This window comes from Poecilia latipinna, unplaced genomic scaffold, assembly GCF_001443285.1.
Source record: "Poecilia latipinna isolate Pla-1442-1.1 unplaced genomic scaffold, P_latipinna-1.0 Scaffold2217, whole genome shotgun sequence".
Classification (NCBI taxonomy): domain Eukaryota; kingdom Metazoa; phylum Chordata; class Actinopteri; order Cyprinodontiformes; family Poeciliidae; genus Poecilia; species Poecilia latipinna.
The window spans coordinates 1-22,473 of NW_015114833.1; the positions used below are offsets into that span (position 1 = coordinate 1).

At 39.6% G+C, this 22,473-nt stretch overlaps 2 protein-coding genes across 5 annotated transcripts; one reads left to right on the forward strand and one right to left on the reverse strand.

The window, feature by feature from the left end:
- Positions 1–944: 944 nt before the first annotated feature.
- tmem30b (transmembrane protein 30B) lies at positions 945–5,359 on the reverse strand. Its single transcript, XM_015018001.1, has 8 exons — positions 5,240–5,359; positions 4,635–4,836; positions 4,326–4,430; positions 4,118–4,225; positions 3,462–3,552; positions 3,240–3,377; positions 2,967–3,173; positions 945–1,584 (listed from the first exon to the last, which is right to left on the reverse strand). Exons 2-8 carry the CDS (start codon positions 4,824–4,826, stop codon positions 1,406–1,408), a joined length of 1,020 nt encoding a protein of 339 aa, XP_014873487.1. The 5' UTR covers positions 4,827–4,836; positions 5,240–5,359; the 3' UTR covers positions 945–1,405.
- A 1,434-nt stretch (positions 5,360–6,793) lies between these two features.
- On the forward strand, positions 6,794–22,221 carry kdm1a (lysine (K)-specific demethylase 1a). 4 transcript variants are annotated; one of them, XM_015017997.1, is made up of 22 exons: positions 6,794–6,859; positions 7,931–7,982; positions 8,951–9,244; positions 10,156–10,324; positions 10,415–10,560; positions 10,652–10,730; positions 10,818–10,910; positions 11,221–11,327; positions 12,000–12,081; positions 12,263–12,357; positions 13,093–13,110; positions 14,039–14,181; positions 14,980–15,070; positions 15,154–15,288; positions 16,728–16,801; positions 16,969–17,080; positions 17,164–17,296; positions 17,383–17,570; positions 18,716–18,830; positions 18,908–19,035; positions 19,995–20,141; positions 21,198–22,221. In XM_015017997.1, the coding sequence occupies exons 2-22, from the start codon at positions 7,938–7,940 to the stop codon at positions 21,396–21,398; spliced, it is 2,595 nt and encodes an 864-aa protein (XP_014873483.1). In that variant the 5' UTR covers positions 6,794–6,859; positions 7,931–7,937; the 3' UTR covers positions 21,399–22,221. The 4 variants fall into 4 exon arrangements, with proteins under 4 accessions (XP_014873483.1, XP_014873484.1, XP_014873485.1 ...); XM_015017998.1 differs by having other exon boundaries at positions 10,159–10,324; XM_015017999.1 differs by having other exon boundaries at positions 6,795–6,859; positions 10,427–10,560.
- The last annotated feature ends 252 nt before the right edge of the window (positions 22,222–22,473 follow it).

Here is a 22,473-nt window from a genome sequence, read left to right on the forward strand (position 1 = left end):
ACATGTGGCCCGCGGGTCTTGAGTTTGACACATGTGATCTAGGGAGATAGGCAACCTTAACAGTTATTTTAAAGCTACAAGAGTGTTACATGATTATTTAAAAAGGAACAACTTTTTAAAATATAAATATCTACAAAGGAAATGTTTAAGAAAAACATGAAACTAAACATTAAAGAGGATGGCTGCATTTTCTTTCTTCAATAGGATGTTGACATTTTTTTTTGAATCACATACTTTTAAATTTAATAAAATAAATTTGAACTATCATTCAGAACAATTATTGGTTCTTTTAGTATCATCTTGTCAAAAAACAGGGCAATTATTTCATGAATAAACCTAAAAAAAATACCAAAACCTGCAGTTGTTCATCTATAAACAAATAAGAGCCATTGTGGAAAGTCCAAAGAGTCACCTTAGAGTCCGGAGCTGCAGGTTGCAGACCTTCATGCTGGAGAAAACGGCAAAAATCAACAAAATATCTGCAGATTCTCCTACATTTAGATCCACATTATCTTACAAAAATATATCACTACATTAATTTTTTACACATTTTGTGTGTGAAACAGTCTCAGTCAAAACGCAGCTGTTCTGTGAAGCTTTGTTGGAGAAGATCAAAGAACAAACAGGATTATGAAGACCACAGCAGACAAGTCAGACAGGAAGTTACTGGGAAGTTTAAATCAGGGTTTCATCAGAGAACTTTCCTAATAAAATACAATTAACTTCATGATTGGAATGTGAAAAAATTAGAAAGTTAAAGGTGTATGTACGGTAAATACTGAAGCTCTGTCAAATATACGTTAAGTTTGAAATTAAATCAATGTCACAACCACAGTTCCTTAAAAGGTAAAAATAATTTAGTTAATCAAAGATCTATTTTTTTTTAATAAACAGAATCCTTGAAGTTGAGCATAGGAGCATAAATAAGACACAGAGGAACAAACTAATATTTTGTTGTTTTATTCAATAAATATCAAAATGATAAGAATCATTTCAAGGAACACTAAAAGTTACAAAAGCTTTGAAGCCACCCAACAAAAGACATTAAGAGAATAAAAGCTTGTAAACCATTTCCCTGAGTCAGAAATAAATACAAGTTTTACAACATTTTTATGAAGCTTCTTTCTCAAATGTAACTGCCTGATTAGTTTAAAATGGCTGTTCGTGAAAAATATGGCTTTAAGATTATTGACCTATTAGTAGGAAGCAGCTTTAACCCTGAAGATAAAAGCCATTTAAGAAATACAGATAGAAATTTTAAGAAAAATAGAGCACTAGCAATACATTTAAACTCCAAATCCTAATTCCAACAGGTCACTATAATCCTTTGTTCGAAGCCAGAGCCGTTTCCAGCTGAGGTTGATCAACTACATGAAAATGTTTCCTTTGGCACTTTTTCAGGTGCTCAGACGTCTTCGGCAAACTTGAATCTAGCATACACAATGAGCATAACGACGGACATGACGACACACATGGAGCCAACCACGATGTAGGCGATGCCCAGGAAGTCATTCTTTCCTCCCATCCAAGACACGTTGCTGAGCACCACCTTCTTCTTGCCATTGAATGAATGAACGGGGTAGTCTGAGGGAAATACGTTAAGGATATGCAATAAGTTTAGACTTCACAGCTCGTCTTCAAGGATCTTAATGAGAAAACTAGAAAAGTACAGACGAATCGCTCTGGCAGTAACACTACATCTATGAAGGCCATTTAAAAACCTTTCATTGTTTTAATGGAGGAGTTTTCATCAGTCAATCATTAAAATTAACAGAAATAAACACATTTATGAGTTTCACTTATGAACTGAGTTAATGAAATAAAATGATATATAATGATGCTTATTGTAACCGACTGAGCTGCACCTCAAATGTTTCAGTATTTTGACCTCTCAACCTGCTACATGAAACAATGGCAAAATGTGAGAAAACAAACAGGAGACAAAGCAATGAGTTTGAGCGATGTTGCTTCAGAATAACTTTTTGACAGGTAATGGAGTGAAACCCTCAGCAGTACTGATGAACTACTGGCTCACCAATGTAAAATATTCTTGTTATAGTTTTATTTTTTGATGAAAGCAAAAAAATAAATAAATTATGTGAATAACAGACAAACCAGGCTCACCACAGATTGCTTTTAAAATACTGGGTAAGGTGCCAGTTGGTTAGGTCTCTAAGCAAACTCTCTCAGATAATATTCCTCTTCTTTACAGGGCAAATCTTAAACTTAATTTTTATTTTAAGAACCAATCTGGAGCCGAACATTTTACTATCACTACTTGGATCTTGTGTGTCAGTAAACCTCTGTGCGTTCATCCCAGAGCTCACTGGTCTGGATGCGACATTCCCACTCTGCAGCAACTTTAAGCTGCCTTGTGCTTTCTCTCCTTCCTTCATTTTTGTTTCCACATATTTATTGAATTTGAAATGAGTGTGACAAACATGAAGCCCAAGCCCAAATAATATATATATATATATATATATATATATATATATATATATATATATATATATATATATATCTCCCTTTAAAATGGATGGTGCTGTGAATTTAAAACCACTCAGTCATCCAGAGACGTGCATAGCAGCACTGCAGAGAGTTTAAGAAAAATAAACAAAATGTATCAATAAATGTCGCTTGAGTCCAAACCTATCAAGATGACTTGCAGCTGAAGTGACTCAGCAGTAAGGAGGTCCTTTGCATGGCAGTAGTTATTTGCCTAGCTTGTTTGCCTGACTCAAAATATTTGCCTGATCCTCCTTCACCTCAGTAAACTCCTGAGTCATTCTAAGATAAACTTCATCTAACCAGTTTAGCAAATTGGTATTATGAAGTTTATGCTTAACCCTAAAGACTGACAGCAGGATAAAAAGATAAAACCAATAATAATTCATTATGTTTATAAAACATACCTCCTCTGAGCCTTAGTCACCCCTCCCAGAATCATAATGCATATTAAAGGATACTGTAGGCAATTGTCAGAGTGTAGTTTCCAGCTGGTAGACCATCTGCATAGTCATCATGTGTGATTCGTCGATATAGTTTCCTGAAATCTGGAAGAGCAGCCCTTCTCATCCAGACCAGGAAGTCTTGGTTGATGAAGCCGTTGTTGTACACATCTGTGGTGTCCAGCTCATAAATGGGTTTAGGCCAGTTTGTGGGCTTTTTGGTTCCTGAGAAAAAAACACTGTTTAATGCTAGCTCCAAAGAGAAACAGAGTTAATTTTGATTAGTGGTACCGTTGAAGGCGTTGATCAGGGGCGTTATGCTGGGATTTCTGTATTTGATGTTGTAGTCAGTCCACCAAGCAATCCCTTTTCCATCCAGAGGCACAATCTTTTGAACCCCGTTGACCGTATGACTGAGCGAAAAGGAGTCTTTCGAAAAAGGCAGAAAGAATTGAGGCAGTCAGAAAACGAGACAGTATTTACCGTAGGGAATAACTGCTACATCATACATACCATTAAACATGCTGTTTGCCAGCGCTCCACAAGGCACGATTGGCATGTTTTTGCTATCACGGGTATACGGGTCACAGTCAGTGGAAGGATTCTTTCAGGAGATACAAATAAATAACTGATCAGTTTGATGTCTGAAATCTGTTACTGCTTGGTTTAAGTTAGACACACTTTTACAAGATTTACTGAAGCTATATGTTATAAACTCTTCAAATATGGCCTTTAAGAGAGAGAGTCAAGAAACATCATTCTAATGCTGTACTTCCTCTGAGTAGAATGGTTCGGGTCGGTACATTATTTTACGAAAGTGGCCCATACTGACCCATATCTTCAGTATCGTGGTATGGTCAGGACAGAGCTAGCATCACACAGCACAATTACCACTGAACACCATGAAAAGAATGGTGAAACATGGCTAAGGCAGGGGTCGTGCTCTGCTTCTTCAGGATGAACTATAAATGGCTGCAGTTTATGAGAAGATGGATGGAGCTAAATCCAGGACTATCCTGGAAGAAACCCTGTTAGAGGCTGCAGAAGGCCTTCCAGCAGGACAACCGACCTAAACATACTGCCAGAGCTGCAATGAAAATGTGACGTTTTGAAAAGGTATTCTGTTTAGCCTTTCGTGAATTCTTCTTTTAAAAGGTGTATCATCTTACTGTAAAGTAATCTAGGTCTCCATACAGCTGATTATCATCTTTGGATGCCCCATACTTTCTTTGGTTCTGAAAGTAGTTGGTCAAGCCATAATAAAAGAAGACAGGCCCCTGTGTGGCAAAGGAACATGCAAAAACAAAACAAACAGTCTCAGATGACAAGAGTAGAAAGCTTAAAATATCAGATTGTAAAGCACGGTGTGTGTCGAACCTTGAACAGCGTGGGGATGGAGAACGTCATGCTGCACGTACATTTCTCTGTATTTGTTCTGCACTTAAAGCAGGGATGTTCAGAGTCATCACCAGTGTAGTCCAACTGTTAAGAGGGGAAAAGGTACTAAACAAATTGTTTTTATGGTTACAACACAAATTCTTGCTAATCTATAGTGTCAGAAAGTCAGGTGAGTCGCCATTTTAGCACTGAAAACTAAAGACTCTGTCTTGTTTGTTTCTTCTGACATCTGACTCTTCGTTCTCAGTCTGGTAAAAACAACTGTTGCATTAAACATTCCTGTCTTACCTCCTGCAACTGGATGTCCCGTGAAGTGATGAAAAGAGCAACTCCAACACCAATGAAAGCGGCCCCAATGAGGAGAAACATTGGAATAACAATGCTTGCAGAGAGAATGGGCTGCCATGCTGGAAGCCGCTGCTGGGTGAAGGCAGTGTTGTCAGGCCGGTTGGACGACTCTTCCTGCTCCTCCTTTACCATTGCCTTGATTCTGTTGGATTGTTTCATATCTCAAAAAATATGTTTCCGACTTATATTTCAAGTTGTACTTTTATTTAAAGTAGTTATAGAATATCTCTGGCAGTGGAAAAAACATCAGAAACACCAAGTTTATGTAATTTAGATGGGTAAACTACTGAGCACAATACTTCCTGTTTACGCTCATTTAACTATTTGCATTCTGTTTCATTTTAATCAATTACTGACCCATTTAACACACTATAATCCTACATATTTGACTGTTACACACCAGTAATTCAGCGCTGAGCAACACATAGGTCATTTATGAGCACTAAATATGTCACTTAATACATTTCTCAGTCCCAATAATTCACTTTTTAAAATAAAACGTACCCTTGAATCGGAATATATATCAATTAACTAGGGATTCTTACCAGCAGTGGGCTAAAAAAATGAAGAAACGAAGAAGTCAAAAGACTCTGGGACCTTTTCCTGGGTTGAAGGAACGATATATCCGCTCACCTTTACCTGTCCTCCGACTCCCTTCTTCTTCCTGCCCCGCCTTTCTTTCACATAGACATTACAGACATAGACACCAAGCATTAATGGGTCCGCCATATTGTGAGTGGCTTCTTCTTGAAAACCAGTAGGACTGTGTGAAGAAGAAAGTGTATTTTCCAAATAAATGAATAGAACAGAAATATTCTTTATGTATCACAATGGGGAGATCCACGTGCACCAGCAGCAAGTTAAAGGTAAGTGGAAGCATATAGATTCAAACTAAGGTAAAATAATAAAATAAAATAACATTTATAACAAAAAATAAGAGATGACACAATACCAAAAATTAAATAACATGTGCAGTTATTAAAAATCTGAATAGGATGATTTAAATAAATGTATGATATGTGCATATTTATGCATATAATACAGCAACAGACTATTTAAAATATTTAAAATAAATGAACAAAAAGTTGTTCAAGCAAAAACAGGGATGTAAACACTTGTTGAGTTTGCCGGGATCAGTGATAGAGCCTATAGTTGCTTTGATGCACTTTTTGGGGGAAAAAAGAGGAATATTGTACTGTACTGTACTTTTTATTTTTACTAGTAGTAACTTTATTATAAAGTAATGCTACTTTTCTTGAGCAAAGTATCTGCGTCATCTAACCAATGTGACCAAAATAGTTTTAACCAAAGTTACACCAGACAGACACACACCTATAGTTTATTTTAAAGTAAGATCTCTTGCTTTCACACAAGCTTTGCTTTTCTAGTGTTATTTTCTGTCTGCACAGCCTTTTTTAGCGGATCAAGAAGAAACAGTTAACACCATATATTCATTGGAAGTACTTTCCTCTCTTTACTGAGTATTAATTTCACATTATATTGAAAAAAATACATATATTTGGAAAAGTGTTTGTTCTGCCTGAGCTTATTTTGTAAGTATCTTATTTGCATTTATTTATTTTTATTTTAGTTTTTGACAATAGTTTTGTCAGTATGATGACACAATTTTAAAATATTAAATCAGATGTTCTGATAGGTAGCTGTTTTACCAAACCTCTACTCACCCCATTGGAACGGTACTATCTTGTACAGCTTTGTGCCAGTTTCTTCAAATCTTCAAACATGCCCATCACAACATGGCGGCGACGTTGAGGTACAGCTGGGGCGTCAAATCTTATATCTCTGTTCTTCCACATCGACGTCAGTTCCAGTGGCGCTTGAATCGGTTTTCTCAGATTCATGAAAATCAACCTAAAATACGTTAGATTCAGACCAGCTGTTAGAAAAGAGTAAAAAACAAAACAAAAAAAAAACAAAAACAAAAAACAATGGTTGGATTTTACGGCCCATGCAGGTTGGATTTAACAAAAACGGACTAGCGTCTATTTGGTAAACCCCGCCTTTCTTTTCATCGACGGTTTCGGCAGCCAATCATATCTTAGTGGCATTTCATAACGATTTTGTCATCCACCAATCACGGAAGAGTTCTTTGAAAAACCTGCATCTGTAACGTCTTTGTGTTGATATTTTCGGAGGATTGAGAGGTAATGTCTTTAATCTTATTTTTCCATTATTAATCTATGGCATTCACTTTGATGTGTTAATAATAAATTTGCATTTTAATGCTTTCTAATGGGACGTATTTAGGACAAATCTGTTATTATGCAAACCCTGCTCACCTGCTAGCTGCGTCTCATTGTTAGCCTGAGCTAAAGAAGCATGGTCTTCTATGGTCATTTTAACAGCATGCATTTACAATAAGAGACTAGATGTGTTGGAAATGCATTGTATTGTTTAATTCGGTTCTTAGATTATGAAATCTAACCGACATGTTGTAAATTTTGCTCGTTTTTAGTAACAAAGCTATTGTGTGCGCTAGCAGGGTCCATCTTTCGGTGCTAGCTTCCGTTGCTAGCTGACTTTAATTCATTGAACCAACATAATAGAAATAGGAAGCTAGGGAAGGCTATTTTAGTGATGATTAATGCCAAAGCTACGGAAGAGGATCAGGTAAACTAGGAAATAGAATAATGTTAACTTTATTCTCATAATTATGTGCAAAATGGTAAAATTATGTCATTTATTTCAAAGGGAAACATTTGTTTTTGTAACTCATCATCCAAGTATGAAAGAGGTTGTGGATGTTGATACTTTGGGCAGGAAGGGTCTCCAGTAGCAGTTAGTCTTGCTACGAATCTGAAGAGGCCTCTGACTGAACACTGTAGCTGTATGACAGTTGATTGTTATGACATGCTAACAGCTGCTAGCAGCAGAGACGGTATTCCACAGTAACATGTCATGGATGACGCCAACAGTTGTTGGTGCTAATCCACCTCGCTTGTTTTTGCTGCTGCTCTCTTATTAAAGTCAGAATTATTTTTTTTTATTTTTCGCTGGTCCTGATCCTCTTCCGTACAAAGCTGATTACACAGGAAAAACTTTCTCTTTTTTTCGTTTTCCTGACTAAACTGTCTCAAACATTTTGCCAGTGACGTTTCGGGTGTTTTTTTTTTCTGACTTTGTTAGCTTGTCTTGAACCAAGTGTCTTATTAAAGGCCGACAGTGTTGTTCAGTTCGTGTGTAACCATATTTCTGGTTCTGTCTTCGTCCCTTAGTGTTTGAATGGATATTACCAGGTGTACGGAGAAATGGGTAAAACAAGACAAGGTTACTGTACCTTGGAGCTTTCATTTCATGAAACCATCACTCCCATACACACTGTACATCGTTTCTGTCATCCAGTGAAGAGAAGTGTTATTATTTGGGGATGTATTACTCAGACTTGCATTGTATTTTGTGTATTTATGGTTTCAAACAGTAGAGCGGTTGTCTCATTACCTTTAATTTGACATTATTCTGTTTCATATCTGATTTTACTGCTGCTTGTTGAAAACTATAAACATATATATCTCTGCTGATCCATATTTGAATTAAATCGTGACTTTATTCATACTTTCTCTAAACTCTATTTATAGTTGTACTGTTGTGCATGACTTTAATATTTCCAAAATAGTGCAGAAATATGAGTCGGAATAAAATAATGCACAATACATTGCCATTGCAAGATCAATTTTCTGCAATATTCATATAATTAAGAGCAGTTTTGAATTCAGTAATTGTTGGCTAGTAAATTCTAGCTTGCATTTTTCTGTGCTAATGTAATATTTAGCAGAGGAGCAGATGTGTAGAGAGACGGAAACACAGATGAGAAGGAGAGGAAGAAAATAATATGCAGATATCATCGTAGAAAATTTACCAACATTATCGCCATTAAATGATTTACTAACACTACGCAGCCCCACTTCCGTCCATAATGACTGAGATTCAGGTATTCAGGACAGTCTGAATATAGTGGGAGATGTTGGTTGGGTTTAGATTTGATTTTTGTTTAATGTTGCAAATTATCATTTTCTGCACATTTATGATGTTTAGATGCCGTGCAAAAGTACTTATTTTGTTGTTCTCCGCCTGCAACTCACACTTTGTCATTCTCATCAAATATTTTGAAATATTTTTCATTTAAGCCGTTTTAAAACTTTTAAATTAGTTTCATTTCACTCTGATTGTCTTTTTCACAGTTGCCTTGTCATTGTTGCTGCTGGGTGTCCATATAATCGAATCCGTCTGTTGTTCAGGAGAGGCCTCCATCGTCTTCCATTATGCTGTCTAGCAAGAAATCAGATGCAGGCTCTTCGTCCTCCTCCTCTTCATCTTCTGTGGGAGCAGCGGGGGGCGAACGGCCGCTGGGAGCCGATGTCCAGAGCGGCCCGTCCGCCTCGGCCGCTGGGCCGCTGGACCCGAAGAAAAAGGAGAGATCGTCCCCGAGCGGGGAGCCCGGCGGGCCCCCGTTCCCCCACCAGTCAGGGCCTGCAGGCGCCGACGCTGACTCGGCTGAAGTCCGCAGAACGAGTCGGCGGAAGCGAGCAAAAGTAAACATTTTAGGGTTCTGAAGCTGTAAAGATGGATAGATTAAATCTTCTTTTGAACATGCAGTCATGGCTCCTGATAATGACCCGACTCTTTATTCAGGTGTGTTGAAGCAGACCCGCCGCCCTGTTGGCTGCAGCTTGAGGCCCCTGCTTTAAGCATTTTAGGTTTCATTGTCGTCGCGTTGGCAACTCAAAGTTTAAGCTTTGTTTCTGTGTTTTGGGCAAGCCTGACATCATGAGATCTGACCTTTGACCTGCCGCCCTGGCTGAGGGAAGAAGGCCTTGTTGTGTCGATGTGTTTATTAATAAAATGGATTCTGCTTCTGAGCAACGTTTTTATATGTAACACTGAAAAAAAATCATTGTAGTTTTGAGCTTTTTTATTTTCAAAATTATAAGTTTCAAATACTATTTTTGTTGTTTTGAAAAATTATTTTCTTTAATTTCAAATATTTGCTCAGCTTAAAAGATTATTTAAAAAAAAATTCTAATTATTTTTTTCCAGTTTCAAATTTCAAATAATTTTTTCAGATCTTCTTTTTAGTTTAAAATTATATTTGTTTCCAATAGTTTTATTTGGATTCAACATTTTTAAAGTTTGAAATCCTTTTTTTATTCCAAAAATCTTTTTTAGATTCAAATTTCTTTTTTTTTTCAGGCTCAACCGATAATTTTCAGGGTTGAATTTTTTTTTCAGTTTCAGTATTTTGTTTCAGGTTTTAAATATTTTTTTTCAGATTCTAATCATTTTCACAGTTTAAAAAATATTATTTTTCTTATAGTTTAAACATAATTTTTCAGTTTTGGATCCTTTGCTTTTGTCTCTTAGTTGTTTTCAGGAGTGCGACTGAAGGCCAGGGTGGCCGTCTGGAATGCCGGTTTTAATGGTGCTTTTATTGTGCCTACTGTTGCAGGTGGAGTACCGCGAGATGGACGAAAGCCTGGCCAACTTGTCCGAGGATGAGTATTACTCTGAGGAGGAGAGGAACGCCAAGGCGGAGAAGGAAAGGAAGCAGGTCATCCCTCCTCCGGCGCCGCCTCCGGAGGAGGAGAACGACAGCGAACCTGAAGAACCATCAGGTGAGTCTAACACAAGAAAACACTGACCTGTCCTGTTTGAGCTCAGAAGACATTCAGCAGGAATGATTTCAGCATTAAAGTGAACCGCAGCGTCGTCTTTAGGTCTGGAAGGAGCTGCTTTCCAGAGCCGCCTTCCTCACGACAGAATGACGTCCCAGGAAGCCGCCTGCTTCCCCGACATCATCAGCGGCCCTCAGCAGACGCAGAAAGTCTTCCTGTACATCCGCAACCGCACCGTACGTCGCCTCCAGCCCGTGTCCTTTTGCTTCCAGACAGAAATGCAGCAGCAGCTTTCATGCATCACTGACTCGTGTTGATCCCTCTCAGATCCAGCTGTGGCTGGACAACCCGAAGATTCAGCTCACCTTTGAGGCGACTGTTCAGCAGCTGGAAGCTCCATACAACAGTAAGCCATCAGAAAGATACATTTGTTATTTCTTTTTCTTTTATCCAAGAAGAAAATCTCATATTTGATGTTTTCCTTTTCTCCCAGGCGATACGGTTTTGGTTCACAGAGTTCACAGCTACTTAGAGAGGCACGGCCTCATTAACTTCGGCATTTACAAGAGAGTCAAGCCTTTACCCAGTGAGTCCATTTCTATTAATACCTGATATGTATTTACCAACAACATGATTAGTGCTGTTATTCTAAACCCTTAGAATAATCTCATGTTTTTACTGTAGTTGCATGATCTCCCACATTTTATTTTCACTTCATCTGTTTAGTTAATCAGAATTGTTAACTTCTAACTACGTCAATGTTTTAGATTCTGTTGCTGCTCTAAAAAGTTGATTTATGATTTTCCTTTTTGCACATTAATCATGCACTACACTGACAACAACCTCACTAAAAATCCAAACTGATTCAGAGTTTAACGCCTCTGGTTCCATTGCAGCGAAGAAGACGGGGAAGGTCATCATCATCGGCGGCGGCGTTTCCGGCCTGGCTGCAGCCAGACAGCTGCAGAGTTTTGGGATGGATGTTACAGTTCTGGAAGCCAGGGTGGGTCATTTATTAGTTAAATCAGTCAATTATTTTTACGTTCATTACTTTACAATTCTATTTTTATTTGGATTACACTGTCACTTTTAGATTCTATCTATAAAGTCCATGTTTTAGAAATGTGAAATAGTTTTCTGTTGGGTTGTGTTCACTGCTATTTTACTCAAACCCTCCTGTTTTTTGCATAAAGTTATGCAAAATCAACACATTTCTGCATAATTGTGAGTTTTCTGCTGGCAAATTTTTGACATTACATAAACGTTGGGTTTATGTAATGCTAACCCTCACCAGCAGGAGGCAGTATTTCTTACTTCATGTCAAGTTACAGTCCATAATCCATACTGTGTGTAACAAAAAGTCACATTTACCGTCATCCATAATTTAGATATTTTTGGGGGCGTTTTGTATGCAAAACAATCACAAAGTCCTGGATGTTTTGTTTAGACTTCATTATAATATGTTGTGGTTCTTTCTGCTATCATTTTAGAAGCTTTAAATAAATATGTTTCCTTTTCAAGTTGTTTTGATTTATTTTTCTGAATTTCTTTGTATTGAATTAACAATTAATTTAATCTCCGTCTGTTTTGAACCCAAAACACGTTGTGAAATTGCTGACATTCTGATTCTAACAAACTTTCGGTTTAATCTCTTTCTCACACTGTTTGCATGCAGGACCGCGTGGGAGGAAGAGTCGCCACGTTCAGGAAGGGAAACTACGTAGCCGACCTGGGAGCCATGGTGGTAACCGGACTGGGTAGGAATCTCTGAACAGCAGGAAACTTCCTGCTTCCCACTGAGTTGATCTTAAGAACCTTCATGATGCAGACGACTCGTTTTTTTAACATCCCTGTTTTACTGTAACTACATGGAGGGCCTGCAGTTACAGGATCCTCCAGCAGGAGGAGCTGTTTGTAACAGCTTGTTGTGTTGATCAGGAGGGAATCCCATGGCAGTGGTCAGTAAGCAGGTCAACATGGAGCTGGCTAAGATCAAGCAGAAGTGTCCTCTGTACGAAGCCAACGGCCAGGCTGTGAGTATGACATCATAGTATGACATCACAGCCACAAGCTGCCCTCCACCTGCATGTTACCCCAAAATCCCAACTCATCTAGACAGAAAATCAGTGAAAAGTTCATTTTTTGTTTTAGAAATTCAGTTAAAAACTGAAAATTATGTTTTATACAAACGTATTTATTGTTTTTATGATGATTCTGGCCTGAAGGTTGTAAAAACTCAAAATTTGAATATTAAACCAGTAAAAATGATTTTTGATGGAGAAATGCGGTGCTGCTGAGCAGAGTGGAGGATCTGCACTCAGTACTTGGTCTGGGCTCCTTTGGCACCAGGAACTTCACCAGCTGGATCCGCCTGTGGCTCTGCTCAGGAAGCAGCGACCTTCGTCTCGTCAGGCGTCTCTTCTTCCTCATCCCATAGATTATCTGCTTCCTCTCCAGTCCAGCTGGTGATTAAATCAGATATTGGCACCAACTTCTTTTGCAAAATTAATTCTAATCTCCATACAGGTTGTTAAATGGGAGTTCTTCCTTCCACTTAACTTCCCAGTGCAATGCTTAGATGTATCAGCTGTTATTGTAGTTTTCATCTCTTTTTTTTGGTGGAATGAACTTTTCAGTGATGTTTCTGTTTAACATAACATGTTTGAACATGTGTGTAACTGATCCTGTTGCTTTGTCTGAGCTGAACGTTTCATGTTTTTAACTCAACATGTTTCTGTTTTCTCTCCCTCCCTCTTGTCCTGCTGAAGGGTGAACGGTGCACCAGTGTATGTATATCTCTATTTACATGATCTACTCCTAATGTTGAATTAAATTATGAAGATTTTAACCATTTGTAATGCAACCATTTCACAAACATGCAGGACCAGAAACAGGCAGCAGCTTTAATTTGAGGAATGTCCAGACAAAATGTTTTTGTATAAATGATGATTTTAAATAGAGGTGTCTCTCAGACAACGTTAGAGAAGTTCAGTGATCCAGCTGCAGAGCTTAACGACCTGAAGCACTGTGTGTTTAATTTGTTTTCTGCTAGCATGGAGTGAAACTCACTGCCTGCTAATAAGAGAATAATCGATGTTTGCAGAGATTCTGAGGAAAAGGCCATGCTTTCTGGAAAAACTGAATGTCAAACATTTTTTAATTTCAGATTAAAAATGGTGAGGAAATTCTAAATGAAGCAACAAACAAACCTGATCTGTGTGGAAAAACAGAATTTGCTGTTAAATCAATCGACATATTCAATTAACTGCATAATAAATTAAGTTGATAATTTTATTTAAATTAATTTTATTTATTGATTTTGGTCATTTTATTATTTTAGACATTTAAAACATCTTCCACTTCCAGTTTTCAGTGTTTTTATCAAATTAAAGTTTGTTGATCTTTGAGAGGACAAACTGCATTACATTTAAAAAAAAAGATCATTTATTGAAATAATTTCTGGGACAATTTATCATCCAGAAACATTTATTATCATTACTGCCTGACCTGGAGAATCAGAGTTTCCCTTAGAGCCGGTCTGACAGCAGGAAGCAGGCAAACAGATCTGAAGAACAGAGCAGAAATAAAGTAACTGACGTCTGTCAGTGTGGAAAACCTTTCACTACTGGTAATACTAACAGATTTAAAGGATCAAGGTGTAAATATTTCAGATCTAATGATGCTCGTATCCTGATTGCTTCGTGTTTCTTTCAGGTCCCGAAGGAAAAAGACGAGATGGTGGAGCAGGAGTTCAACCGGCTGCTGGAGGCGACCTCCTACCTGAGCCACCAGCTGGACTTCAACTTCCTCAACAACAAGCCGGTTTCACTGGGCCAGGCGCTGGAGGTGGTCATCCAGTAAGAACCACACAGACTTACTGGGAGCACTGGAAGAGTGCATTGCTGCTGAAACAGTGACATAAGGACAGGCGGCTCACTCACAGACACTTTATTTGTTTTTAATTAGTGAAAAATTCTTACAAACTGATTAAAATCTTATAGTGGAAAATGTTTGATGCATCTTTTAATAACCAAACGAGCCAAAAAAGATTAACAAATCAGGTGAAATTTTATTTTATTGGTCAAATTTGCTGAATCCTTTTACATTTTTGGCTGTTCATTGATTCACATTCTATTCTTACAGAAAATTATGAATTATTTCAGTTATTGCGTGCTTAGTTCTTTACTGATCAGTGACAACAGATTGATTTATATAAATTGTTTGTGATTTTTCAATTGTTTTTGATATTATATTGCTTTGGCCTGTAATTATGACTTTACAATTTTGACCCGTGTGACAAAAACATTTGGACACTACTGGTTTAGATCAAAGCATATGAATGGTCTAGAATGGCCTAGTCAAAGTTTAGCTGAGATTCCGTGGAAAGACGAACGCTGATGTTCACTGATGTGCAGAGTTGGTAAAGATGAATCCTAAAACACGTGGTATTACAGTAAAACCTGGTTCTACAAAGAATATAAATGCACTCCACACTTTTCAGATATTTTTGTAGAAATGATTATAAATGGTCTAAAAAATGTTTTAAAAATACACAAAAGTTTGTGGATGAAACATCAGACAACGTGAAGAACTTTGAGAAGTATGTGAAACATCTCTTCCTCTGTGTGTGTGTGTGTGCGCGTGTGTGTGCGCAGGCTGCAGGAGAAACACGTTAAAGACGAGCAGATTGAACACTGGAAGAAGATCGTGAAGACTCAGGAAGAGCTGAGAGATCTCCTCAACAAGGTTAGCATCAGTGGTTAGCATCAGTGGTTAGCAGCATCCGTAGGCTCTGCAGCCTGAGCTAACCACCTGGTTTCTCCTCTCAGATGGTTTCCACTAAGGAGCGCGTCAAGGAGCTCCACCAGCAGTACAAGGAAGCGAGCGAAGTGAAGCCGCCCAGAGACATCACTGCTGAGTTCCTGGTGAAGAGCAAACACCGAGACCTGACGGCGCTCTGCAAGGTAACGCCGTCAGATCAGTGGATGGATGACGTGAAGCTGCCGGAGGAAAGCTGGTCGTGTTGGTAGTTTGTATCTGAATTAGAGCAGAAACCAGCAGATCAGGATGTACGGCTCAGAGGACGTTAATGCCATGCTGTCTAAGAACCCAGACGAGCCGTTTTAAGTGGTTTAGTCTCCTGCTTGGATGTATTATTAGGGAATGTTGGTGTTTTATTTCTGGTGCGGATAAATCACCTCTCTGTGTGGTTTAAACACAGCTGCTATCTGAACCAGAGACTGAAACCACTTCAAGGCTTCGCATCGCGCTCCGCCGGCCCTCATGTCTGCAGATCTGTTTACACTTTCTGAGCGAGGCGGATGGAGTCTGTGTGCAGCTGAGTGGATTTATTACCCCTCCATGAGCGAGACCGCGGCTCTTTCCTGGGATTCCTCCCACAGTCCGCGTCTCTGCTGCAGCCTGTCCTGACCTTTGGACGGTTCTTCCAGTTTGTGCTGGAGGGACGAACAGGTTGAGTCAGCCGTTTCTGCGTGACCTGAAGCTCTGTGGGTGTGGACTCGCCACACACCCTCAGCTAGTTTCAGGCTCTGAACTGCAGCTCGACTCAGCCTGAAACGACTGAAACGTGTTTAGAGTGACAGAATGACAGAAGGTAGAGAAAATGATTCCTTTATGAATGAAAGTGAAGAATCACTTGAAAGTGTCTGTGAAAAAACCTGAATACACCATCCCCAAGATGAAGCATGGCGGTGGCAGCATCATGCTGTGGGAAGCTTCTCACAATAGCAGTGAATCACATGATCAATTAAAAAGAGCTTAATAATTTCCATTAGCGTGATTTATTGTTTTCCTCTTTTCTCTCAAAGAGGAAAACAACCAGTCAGTTTTGTTTAGAGAGACTTTATAATTAGTTTTATTTGTTGTTTTTATTCATTTATTTTGGATATTTAAAATTCAGATACCAACTCTTATGGTAGCAGACTCTCAGTAAAGATGGGATTTAATGTGATGTCCTGAAGAAAGATGGAGTAAAGAATAATAAATGTCTTTTACACACCTAGAACATCCTATTTGCCTCTCCACGCTGCCCCTGGTGGTCTGGAGTGAGTTTGTAGTGTTTTATAAAAGCTCTTTTTTTGTTTTGTTTTGTTGTTGTCCATCCAGTCTTTAAGCTTCGATTATTTTCCAAAGATGAATGGAGAAGTTTCAGATGTAATAATGAAACATGGCGAAAGGAGTAAACCGTTGATTTTTATACTTTCCTGACAAACATGCGACTTTACTGCCTCTGTGTGTGAGAACGTTTCTCTGCTGCTTTAAAGACGAGTTTTATCAGCCCTTATACTGCATGTTAGTATTTATTCCTACCAGGAAAGTTGCTGTTTGGATGCATCAGCCTCATATCATCAGCGTTAAATAATGAGTGTGGCTGTTTGTGTAGGAGTACGATGAGTTGGCGGAGATGCAGGTGAAGCTGGAGGAGAAGCTGCAGGAGCTGGAGGCCAACCCACCCAGGTGAGACGCCTCTCACTGCTGCTCCCTCTGGTTAAACTTTTTCATTTATCAGTCATGTAACTTCATGTTTTTACTGCTGTATCCTAGTTTATCAGTAGTTTAACGTCGGCAGCAGCGTTGTTGGAATGCAGTCGCCTCTACATTGTGTTTCTCCTTCTTTCCCACAGTGATGTTTACCTTTCATCCCGGGATCGGCAGATCCTAGACTGGCACTTTGCCAACCTGGAGTTTGCCAACGCCACTCCCCTCTCCACCCTGTCTCTGAAGCACTGGGATCAGGTAGCGACACGTCCAACCCGCCAGCTCTCCGGCGTTCCCAGGACTTTATCGGTGTGAGACTCTGCTCTGTGTCGCCTCCTCAGGACGACGACTTCGAGTTCACCGGCAGCCACCTGACGGTGCGGAACGGCTACTCGTGCGTCCCTGTGGCACTGGCCGAGGGTTTGGACATCAAGCTGAACACGGCGGTGCGGCAGGTCCGATACACGGCGTCCGGTAGGTTCCGCCGCACGACAATCCGAAACAGGAAGTAGACTTCATCCAGATGTGCATTCAGAGGTTTCCATCTTGTCCCGCTGCAGGATGTGAGGTCATCGCCGTCAACACGCGCTCCACCACGCAGACCTTCATATATAAGTGCGACGCCGTCCTGTGCACGCTGCCGCTGGGCGTGCTGAAGCAGCAGCCGCCCGCCGTCCAGTTTGTCCCGCCGCTGCCAGAGTGGAAGACCTCGGCCATTCAGAGGATGGGCTTTGGAAACCTCAACAAGGTCAGACGTCCCAGCAGTCCATGTGATCACAGAACATCACATGGTTTATTTGCACTGATGCATAAATGTGAGTTTATTGCAAATCTTCTGCAAAAATGGTGAAAAGCAACGAGTTCATGTGATGCCAACTCCCACCTGCAGGGGGCAGATTGTAGCCAATCTGTCTGCTAATATTTTTTACTCTTTTTGGAAAAATTATTGCAAATTCTCTTTAAATATTTCTAAAAGGTTACACAAACCATAACCAAATATTTATTTTAGAAAAAAAAACATTTAGCTTCATAAATATTTAACTAAATATTTAGTTTTCAAACTAAATGGTTAGCTAGCTCTGAGCTAAGTAGCTTAGCTTGAAACTAAATATTTTGTAATGCTGACAAAACATGTAGCGTCAAAGTAAATGGTTTAGAAACTAAATATTTGTTGATGTCAGTTTTATTTATGAAGCATTTAAAACCAGATGTTAACTGCACCAAAGTGCTGCACAGTATTCATAAAACAGAAATTAAAACAGACAGGGCAAGTAAATCACAAAGTCAGGCCTTATGGAAAAACTAAAGAATAAAAATGAGTTTTAGGAAGTGAGTTAAAGTGTTCCAGGCTGTGGGCAGATCTACTGTGAAACGGCAAGTTGAATTGTATGTGCAATATTTAGCTCTCTAAATATTTAATGAGCAATCTAACTACTTCCCTCTGTGTCTTTTTATAAACATTTTGCTCTTTTTGAAACCCTGCAGCAGTTTGACCCCAGCAGGGATCCGTGTAGGAATGAGGATGGAAAAGAAGGAGCCCATATTCCCCAGTTTAAATTGATAAAGTTGTTTTAAAAATATGTTTTTTGAGTTCTTTTTCTACAGTGAAACTAGTAACTTAGTTTTCCTCCATGATCCGGGCCCGGTGTAGAGCAGGACTGGTTCTGGTTCTGGTCTGAGGCAGATCTGTAATCTGCTGCTCATTCTGCATCACTGCTGTCCTTCCTGCTCCGGCTCCAGTCGCTGCTGCAGCAGAGAGTGCTGCATTATTATGCAATCTGAGCTGCTTGCTCCTGGTTTCCCCAGCAGAGGGAGCTCTTCTCTGCTCTGCTGCAGGAATAAACCTGTTTTAAATGAAGTTTTTGTTGTTTTGTGGCTTGTGTGTGCTGGAAGGTGGTGCTGTGCTTCGACCGGGTCTTCTGGGATCCGAGTGTAAACCTGTTTGGTCATGTCGGCTCCACCACCGCCAGCCGGGGCGAACTCTTCCTCTTCTGGAACCTCTACAAAGGTGAGATGAGATCATGTTCTCGCTCTGCAGGCTGCTGACGTTCTGTGTTCACCTGAAACCGACCGCTCCTCCCGCAGCGCCCATCCTGCTGGCCCTGATGGCCGGAGAGGCGGCCGGCATCATGGAGAACATCAGCGACGACGTCATCGTCGGGCGCTGCCTCGCCATTCTCAAAGGGATATTTGGGAGCAGCGCCGTGCCTCAGGTAGAGACGCCGCCATTTTACACAGAGCGGGAAAAACTGCCAAAAGACTCAGGAATTTGAAGAAATCTAAAAAACCTTTAGCTCAAAAAGTGAAAATTTGCAAGAAGATTCAGATGAAACGCAAAAATTTTCCAGAAAAAAATGTGAAAATTTGCAAGAAATAAAACAAAAAAATCATTAACTGCAGAAATTTTATTTGGCTTCAACTTTTGAAACTCCAAATTTTCCAATTTTTTTCTGATATTATTCTCAAAATTTTAGTTTTTTCTAAGAAATTTTTGACTTTGAAACTTACAAATTTCCAGATTATTTTCTATAACACGTCTCAAATTAATGTCACAATTTCTGAGTTTATTTTAGCAAATTTTCTACTTTTCAACCTCAGAAATGTCACATTTTTTTTTCTAGAATATGAAAATTATTGCATTCTTTTATTAGCATGTTTTTAACTTTTAGTTGAGTTCTAGTAGTATATTTTTACTTTTTAAACTAAAACAATTCCAATTTTTTTTTGTCTAGAAAATTTTTGCAATTAATCTAAAAATTTCTATTAATTTTTCGACTTTGGAAGCTCAGAAATTTCCACTTTTCTTTTTTTTTTTTTTTGGTAAATTTATGCTAAAAATCTTCCTCCTTTTTCTGTTTTCCGTCTATATTGGCCCTTATGTGCCTCCATAGGCAGGACTTTCAGTTTTCCCTCCTTCCTATTCATATGTGACTTTATTTCCTGAGGAATTTGTTCCTGAATGGACCCTCAGAACCAGAACCGCGGTCGTGCCTCTCAGACCGAGCCGGGTCCAAACCGCCGTCATTACGACTCATTTGCTTCTGGTTTCAAGTGGGAGGAAGGAATGCGCATGAAGGCCGGCGCTGGAGCTGCTCCCCGTCCAGCTGTTCGCCGCTGCCTGCATCATGGAAAGTCTTTAAACTGTTGTTGTTGTTGTCTGTTGCCATGGCAGCCGAAGGAGACGGTGGTGACGCGGTGGCGGGCCGACCCCTGGGCCAGGGGCTCGTACTCGTACGTGGCGGCCGGCTCTTCGGGTAATGACTACGACCTGATGGCCCAGCCCATCACGCCCGGCCCGGCCATCCCAGGAGCCTCACAGGTGGGAGGGGGCGTGGCTTACTGGGAGTACTGGGAGAGGGAGGGGTGGCATCCCAGCAGTTAATAACCAGCAGATGTTTGCCAGCTGTTGGGATGTTGCCATGCCGATTACTGTGAACAAGGCGAATTTTTATGTTCTCACTTAAAACTACTAAACTGAAGTATTCACACTCTTTCAACTTTTCCCGTTTTCTGAAGTTAAAACCACAAAACGTCACATTTATTAGGATTTTATCAGAACTGAATCAATTAATTGTGATTAGATTATTTTTTAAATAATCTTCAGTAATCGATTAATCGTTAACTGGAGCATGACAAACTCAAAGAAAACAGTATTTGCCAAACCTGTACAAATATTCTCATACATTTTAAATTAAAAGGAATGATGTTGCGTTTTAGGCAATAAAATGTTTATTTTCTCTTTTAAAAAGGAATCAAATTGTTTATTTGCGTTTTGCTGTTTTTCTATTGGTTTGTAAATAAAGGCTCAGGTGTTTAAATGAAAAATGTTCCAATTTTTTAAATCTGAATAATCATCAGAATAATTGATTCAGGGTTTAGATTGAAAAATATTCATGTTAGGACGTCCTAGTCAAATCCAGGCCTAAATCCACCTGAAAACAGACTCAAAAACTGACGTCCAATCTGATGTTTTACAGCTAGAATCCCAAACGATCGATGAGGAGGTCTGATTACAACAAATAATCAGCCCATGTTTCCTTTAATGTTCAGAGATCGGCTGATATTCACACCTGAAACGGATCTGAACCTCCGACCCCATTTACCCAGAATGTCTGAAAACCACCCGGTCATGTTAGACCAGCAGGTTTGGTCAACAGCCTCACTGCTGCCAACTCAGCAACTTTTTAAGAAAATATAATCAGAATCAGGTTTTTGAAGATCGGCCAGAAATCTGCAATCGATGCCCTGCTAATTTCAAACTTCTGTCATTTTCCTTCCACTTCACAGCAGTGAGCAACTTTGCTGTCTGTCACATTAAATATTATTGATTTATTGATTCTTCATTGATTGAACTCGTAAACGTTTCCCTCCTCAGCCCGTCCCTCGGCTCTTCTTCGCCGGCGAGCACACCATCAGAAACTACCCGGCCACCGTTCACGGCGCCCTGCTGAGCGGCCTGCGCGAGGCCGGCCGCATCGCCGACCAGTTCCTGGGCGCCATGTACACGCTGCCCCGACAGGCCACGCCCACCGCCACCACCAACCCTCAGCAGGCGCAGCCCGCCGCCGCCGTCTGAGGCGCCGCCGCGTAGCTCAGGCATTACGACAAAACCCAGCTGGGCTGAATATGAGGACTGTGAAATCACCCCAGAAGTTCATTTCTTTCAGGATTCTGGGATTCTGTTTGGTTCCTGCAGTTTGGACCCGTCTGAAATTTGATTTGATCGGTTTTCCAAGTCGGGATGAGAATGGAAAAGACTCATTATCTAAAAAAAGATCATTTTTATTGACATTCAGATAGTGACCTGTACTTAAACCTGGAGTTTGTGCTTTGAGTTACTGGCAGAAACACCCTGTAAAACCAAAAGAAAGGACATTTCACAGTTTATTTTTACACCAGAGCCAAGATCTAGCTTTAGTTTAGAACCAGAACAAACTTCTGTGAAGCAAAGAAGTTACTGATCACAAACTGATTTAAAGGAAAGGATGAGATAATTCACTCCAGGTTTTAAACTGTGGAATAGCCCTTTATAACAGATCTAGAAGCCAGCTTCAGCGATGTTTTTAATGTGTTTATGGAAAAACTGATTAAAACCCAACAAGATCTCATAAAAATAATGGAAATCATCCATTATTTAGAGTCTGGAAAAGCTCTTGTAGGAACCCTGAAGAATCCCGATTTATAGTAAATCCATCATAAATAAAGCAGATAAATGGGATTGCTTGAGGTAAATATGATTCATTTTTGACCTTATGTATTTTTTTTTGTCTCCAAGTTGAACTCTGAACCTAAAATGTGAGGAAATTTCCAGCTGCACTGAAACTGAAGACTTTTCCTTCTGTTACACTAGAACATGTTGGAGCTGGAGCCGTTTGCCTTCAACCTGGAGCTTGGAGCTGGAAAAAATGTGCTTTTGTTTAAAGAAATCAATTTTTGTTAACTTTTAAGTTTGTTTTTTGTTGAGACTTTTTTCTTTAAATATTAAATGTTTTTTTTATAAAAAGGACCAACATTAAAGTGTCGTATTGTGGGATTTCTTAAAACACTGAGCCGCAGTGTTAAGTTAATTTTTCTGATTAACTGTTTTCTATAGATTAGTGAAGCAGAATGGTTTCTGGTGTCGCTTCATTTTGGGTGAAAGGTGTCATTTA

What these genes read in the sequence shown, in the direction of transcription:
- tmem30b (XM_015018001.1), bottom strand. Translation starts at nt 4,826, where the DNA reads ATGGTAAAGGAGGAGCAGGAAGAGTCGTCCAACCGGCCTGACAACACT. An exon ending in GAGACCTAGATTACTTTACA is followed by an intron (nt 3,553 to 4,117) that starts GTAAGATGATAC and finishes ATCTCCTGAAAG; the next exon opens with AATCCTTCCACTGACTGTGA. An exon ending in CCTGATCAACGCCTTCAACG is followed by an intron (nt 3,174 to 3,239) that starts GTACCACTAATC and finishes TTTTTTTCTCAG; the next exon opens with GAACCAAAAAGCCCACAAAC.
- kdm1a (XM_015017997.1), top strand. Translation starts at nt 7,938, where the DNA reads ATGGATATTACCAGGTGTACGGAGAAATGGGTAAAACAAGACAAG. An exon ending in GTCGGCGGAAGCGAGCAAAA is followed by an intron (nt 9,245 to 10,155) that starts GTAAACATTTTA and finishes TGCCTACTGTTG; the next exon opens with CAGGTGGAGTACCGCGAGAT. An exon ending in CCATCCCAGGAGCCTCACAG is followed by an intron (nt 20,142 to 21,197) that starts GTGGGAGGGGGC and finishes TTCCCTCCTCAG; the next exon opens with CCCGTCCCTCGGCTCTTCTT.